The sequence below is a fragment of the Leptosomus discolor genome, chromosome 5 (genome assembly GCF_034619465.1).
Source record: "Leptosomus discolor isolate bLepDis1 chromosome 5, bLepDis1.hap2, whole genome shotgun sequence".
Taxonomy (NCBI): Eukaryota; Metazoa; Chordata; class Aves; order Leptosomiformes; family Leptosomidae; genus Leptosomus; species Leptosomus discolor.
This window is the reverse complement of record NC_141395.1, coordinates 18,253,132-18,258,932: the sequence shown is the minus strand read 5'-3', so window position 1 is coordinate 18,258,932 and position 5,801 is coordinate 18,253,132. Positions and strand designations below refer to the sequence as shown.

Genomic DNA, 5,801 nt, shown 5'->3' with positions numbered 1-5,801 from the left:
TTTCCAAAGTTGGGTGAACCACGCAAGCCTTCCTGAAATGCTGCTCACTGCCTAGCTCCAACGCTTGTGTTTCCAACCACTGCTGCAAAGCATTCATGCTATAAACGCCCCAGAATTAATTGGCACCGTGGAAGTAAGGAGGGTGCTAGGAGACACCCAGTCAGAAGTGACGCCTTGGCACCCAGCATGCAGTTCAGCGAGCACCTTGGCAAAGATTTTGACAGGGAAAGATGATCCCATCGCTCCTTTCACACCAATTAACTTCTGGGGCTCAAATTTTGATGCCTCAGTGCTACCAGTTACTCTCTCACTCTCATGGACTGTCTGCATCAGCATGGTCTGTGTTATCTAGTGATCTCTGAGGTCACTCAAAGGACATTTATACCACGGGGAGGAGTTTAGGCATTTCCAGAGTTATCTAGTTGTCACAGCATCCTGCCCAGGTCCAGCAGCACTCACAACCTGAGGTATCTCTGTGGAAAAAACCTTTTTCCCAGCAGCTTGATTAAACTCACTCTGATCATTTGATTCAGCTATTTCTGCAGGTCTCAAAAATGTGTTGCTTAGACACTGGCACAGGCTTCACAGCAGTACTGCTGCTTTCAGTCACTTTACACATCTTCATCAGTGAAGGTGACATTTTCCAGGTGACTCAGGCACAAAGAAAGGCCATTGTGGGTGGATAATTTAGGTCCAGCTTTCAACTTTCAGAGTGAGCTGAGAGATGACAGCACCTTTCAGTGAAAACTCATTAAGTCAGAGGGCTCAGGCAGAGGCAGGGCTGGCTCTGCACCACAGCAGATGCTGCAAGCATTTTGGAGGGGGAAGGAAGGGACAGACATATTATTCATTGTAGCAAAGCCAGACATCAGTGAAGTCACCGCAAAGAGACCCTCTTTAAGGTGCTCCAAGCTCTCTCCATCCCCTCACTGGTCGTTTGTGAAATCAGATTGAAAACAGGGAGGTAAAGCAGAGCCAGGCTGGAGAAGAAAGAGCCCATCGCAAACAGGGCTTTCAGACACAGCCCTGGGGCACAACTGTCCTTGAGGGGCTTTCGGCAAAGGATAGGGCAGAGTTTTCCTGCTTTTTCCCTCACTGATCCCCAAAGAGGCCAGCAAAGCTTGTGCCTGTCTCTGAAGTGTTCCCTCTGCCCATGTTTTCTCCAGAAATTCTCCCTGGTGTTTGTCAGGGTCCTTGGGTGGCTGGCAGAGACCCAGCTCTGTGCTTGCCCAGGGATAACATCAGCACCTCCACCCACCAGCAGGGAAGACCTGAGCCAGGTCCTTTGCTGATTTTCCTTCCTCAGCTCCCTAAGTCTGTCCCGATTAATGCCTGGATGGTGCCCCACACCACCAGGACACCCAGCAAGAACGTGCCATCTCAATGGAAGCCCCTCTACTAAGACCAGCAAACGCAGCAAGACTAACCCTTATGCCCCCCTGCCCTTCCTTCGAGGGAACCCCCGGTCTCCCGCGGTCCTTGCAAGGCAGGGAGCGGCGGGGGGACCCGGGGGATGCTGCTCCTCGGTGGACCCGCCGATGCACCCAGCCGGCTGCCGGGCAGCACAGCCGCATCTATGCAAATATGCGCAATGCACGCAAATTTATGCAAACGCACGGAGCCGTCTCGGGCGGGGCGGCCCGCCCCGGAGCGCCGGTGCCGCCCCCGGTATAAGGCAGCGGCGGCGGGGCCGCCCCGGCCGTGCGGAGCTGCGGCAGCCCGGGGAGAGGCAGGTCGTGCGGCGGCGGCGGCATCGGCATCATGGTGAGTGCCGGCCCCGGGCTGCCCCTTCCCTCCGGCCCCGCGGGTGCTCCCAGGAGGGGGGGGACACGACCCCGGAGCGACCCTCCCCGGAGCGACCCTCCCCGGAGCAGGCTGCGACCCCCATGGGTTCCGGGGGGCTCCCCTGGGAGTCCAGAGGTGCAGGCAGCTGCCGACGGGAGTAGCCGCTGTGCTTGCCCTGCCGCTGCTTGGCTGCTGCGTTTTCTGAGCTGCTGCCTCTCCGGCACTCAGCAGCCTCCCTCCTTGGAGCATCCCCTTGCACCCGTCTGACACGTCCGAGGCCAGAAGGCCACCAGCCAAGCCCCGCCGTGTGTGGAGACCGGCGTTCGGGCTGACCTTCTCACCTCTCCTTCCTTTTGATAGCCGCGGTTCCTGCCCCATCTCCCGTGGGAACATCTCCGGCTGGCGTGAATGCGCCCAGCTTGCCAGCCCCCCACGCTGCAAACCCACAGCCGAGCCCCGGGAGCAAGCTGTGGCTTCACCCATCACCCTACTCCTTGGGTGCCAGGGGACAACCCACGGGTGGCCATCGCTGTGGGTGAGCCTCGGAGCTGCCCTGCTGCTGTGGTCCTGCTGCGAGCTCTGGCTCCTGAGCTCTCTGGCTGCTCTGGAGAACATCCGAGCTCCAAGGTGCTGGCTGCCGCACGGGGCTGTGCTCCCTGCCCTCCCTGAGCCAGACCTTGCCGTGAAGAAGGCGGAGCCTGCTGGCTGGTGACCAGCACTGCTGCATCCCTGGTGCTGCCGGGCTCTGCACTGGGTCCCACAAAGCCAGTCCTGGCTGCTGTGTGTCGGTGGGATGAAGTGCAGTAACCAGCTTGACTCTCTGCCCCCGGCTCTGATGCACAAGGTCCTTGGCCAGGGAGGAGTCCTTTCTTGTGGTCATCCAGAGGTGCTTGCTGCTGTGTCAAGGGTTTGCTGTGTGTGACCTGCTGGGAGGGATAAGCGGGGTGTCACTTTGCTGCTCTTTGCACCTCAGCTTTGGGAAAGGTTGGGGAGATGGACTTCTGCCTCTCACCACGGGTATCGAGGGCTTATTTTTCTGTTGTTCCTCACTGTCACTGCTGCCTCTGAAATGCAGCACCAAAAGCACCCCAGATGCAGAGAGCTAGGACTTGCTGCAACCCATCGCAACTCCCTTGGACAGCAGTCCCTGCTGTGCTCCTGAGAGCAAAATGGCTGGCTCCACCGGCTTCCTGCCAGCTGACTCACAGCGGGGCACCCATGGCTCTAGAAATCCGGTTTGGTTTGGATGCTCCTCTGCCTCGGTTGTGCGGGATGACGCATCCAAGTCCTTGGCAACAGCAGAGCTGAGGCACTGAATATTTTGGTTCTTGAGCTGCACGCTCTGGAGTGCCTCACCTGGAGGGAGTGAGGCTGCAGAGCCCACCCCAGCCTGGCTTCCCCTCTGGGACCTGAGGCTGCCCTTGAAGCTCTGAGCTAGGGGACCCTCCCACCTCAACCCTTCCGTTCAGTTAAGAAGCGCAGCTAACGCTTCCTCCTCCTCCAGAGCTAATTTAGGGAAGCTGAGCCTCAGAGCATGGCAACTGTTCATTGCTGCAAATCCCCCCCCTTGCTGGGCACCCATCCTCAGCGCTGTCACCTCCTCAGCTCCCAGCGTCTGGGTGATGCTCTGTCATCTCAGCCCTGTTGTTGGAGCAGCAACAGGGGCCATACCAGCAGCTGCAGGGCTCCAACCCTTTAGCCAAGTGGGCAATGGAGAACCTGCTCACTGGATGCTTCCCAGGGCAGTGCAGGGAACATGCTGCTCTGGTGTCCCAGGCTCCAGCAGATGGGTCTCCCTCTCCATGGGCCCCTGAGGTGGGCAGTGCAGTGACGGGAGGTGTAGCTGCAGATTTGGGAGCGGGCAGCAGACTGGGATGGACAAGCTGACAAGGGCCTGGGCTGCCCTGCCTGGGTTGTGCACCACCTGCAGCGATTGCATTTGTGGGCCCGGCCGGGATCTGACCCTGCCTCCCCCTCCCCAGCGCGAGTGCATCTCCGTCCACGTCGGCCAGGCTGGCGTCCAGATGGGCAACACCTGCTGGGAGCTGTACTGCCTGGAGCACGGCATCCAGCCTGATGGGCAGATGCCCAGCGACAAGACCATCGGTGGAGGGGATGACTCCTTCACCACCTTCTTCTGCGAGACCGGGGCTGGGAAGCACGTCCCACGGGCCATCTTCGTGGACCTGGAGCCCACCGTGATTGGTGAGTGCACCTCAGCTGGGCAGTGACAGTGGTCAGTATCTCTAGAAAGAAGTCACTGCGGGACAATCCCCAGGGTGGCTCCTGCAACCCTTTCCCAGGGACAATTAGAAATGCTCTGACATTATGCCAACCTCTCCTAGATGAGGTTCGGGGAGGAGTCTACCGCCAGCTCTTCCACCCTGAACAGATGATCACCGGTAAGGAGGATGCTGCCAACAACTATGCCCGTGGGCACTACACCATCGGCAAAGAGATCATTGACCAAGTGCTGGACAGGATCAGGAAGCTGGTAAGTGATCATAGAGGGGGTACATGTCCCCCTGAGCTGGGCTCCAGCACCCTGCTGGGGGTGGGAGCATGGGGTGAGCCCTGCTGTGCCCTGGGAGGGATCTGTGGCTTCCTAAGCCAAAGTTTGAAACTTCCCTCTGCAAAATCAGTACTTGGAGTAATCGTACTTGGCTCTCTCTGCAGGCTGACCAGTGCACAGGCCTCCAGGGATTCCTCGTGTTTCGTAGCTTTGGAGGTGGCACCGGCTCTGGATTCACCTCCCTGCTGATGGAGCGACTTTCCGTAGACTATGGAAAGAAGTCCAAGCTGGAATTCTCAATCTACCCTGCACCACAGGTCTCCACTGCCGTGGTGGAGCCCTACAACTCCATCCTCACCACACACAGCACATTGGAGCACTCAGACTGTGCCTTTATGGTGGACAATGAGGCCATCTATGACATCTGTCGCAGAAACCTGGACATCGAACGCCCAACCTACACCAACCTGAACAGACTCATCAGCCAGGTCGTCTCATCTATCACAGCGTCGCTGCGTTTCGACGGGGCCCTGAATGTCGACCTGACCGAGTTCCAGACCAACCTGGTGCCCTACCCTCGCATCCACTTCCCCCTGGCCACCTATGCTCCTGTGGTTTCGGCTGAGAGAGCTTATCATGAGCAGCTGTCAGTGGCCGAGATCACCAACTCCTGCTTTGAGCCAGTCAACCAGATGGTGAAGTGTGACCCTCGCCATGGCAAGTACATGGCCTGCTGCCTGCTGTACCGTGGGGACGTGGTGCCCAAGGATGTCAACGCTGCCATCGCCACCATCAAGACCAAGCGCAGCATCCAGTTTGTGGACTGGTGCCCCACGGGCTTCAAGGTGGGCATCAACTACCAGCCGCCCACGGTGGTGCCGGGGGGGGACCTGGCCAAGGTGCAGCGCGCCGTCTGCATGCTGAGCAACACCACGGCCATCGCCGAGGCCTGGGCTCGCCTGGACCACAAGTTCGACCTGATGTACGCCAAGCGAGCCTTCGTGCACTGGTACGTGGGCGAGGGCATGGAGGAAGGGGAGTTCTCTGAGGCACGGGAAGACATGGCCGCTCTGGAGAAGGATTACGAGGAGGTGGGCCTGGACTCCTACGAGGATGAAGAGGAGGGCGAGGAGTAGAGAAGCCCCTGCCAAAAAGGACTGTGCTCCTTCCCCGTGTTACCTGCAGAAACCCTTTGCAATAAACCGTTTCAGAGCCTCCATGTCTCCCACTAACCCCCCAGCTGTATTGGTTTCTTGCCAGGTCAGGTGTGTGGTGAGTGCTTCAGCTCTGCTGCTGGTGCTGCCATGCATCCTCCCAGCGCTCTGCTCAGCTCCAACTTGCTCCTCACATAGGTAAGAGCCCCATACCAGGGGGATATGGCCTGGACACGTGGCATGCTCTGGGGAAGTGCCCAAACGTGTCCATCAAAGGGATCCGGAGGAGTGCTGATGACGTAATATGGGAGAAGCACCTCCCTCAGGCATGGTGTCCTCTGTCTGGGAGC

At 58.7% G+C, this 5,801-nt stretch overlaps 1 protein-coding gene across 1 annotated transcript; it reads left to right on the top strand.

Moving 5' to 3' along the window:
- The first annotated feature begins 1,728 nt into the window (after positions 1-1,728).
- On the top strand, positions 1,729-5,433 carry LOC104341520 (tubulin alpha-5 chain). Its single transcript, XM_086466200.1, has 4 exons — positions 1,729-1,764; positions 3,768-3,990; positions 4,131-4,279; positions 4,462-5,433. Exons 1-4 carry the CDS (start codon positions 1,762-1,764, stop codon positions 5,431-5,433), a joined length of 1,347 nt encoding a protein of 448 aa, XP_086322326.1. The 5' UTR covers positions 1,729-1,761.
- Positions 5,434-5,801: the final 368 nt, after the last annotated feature.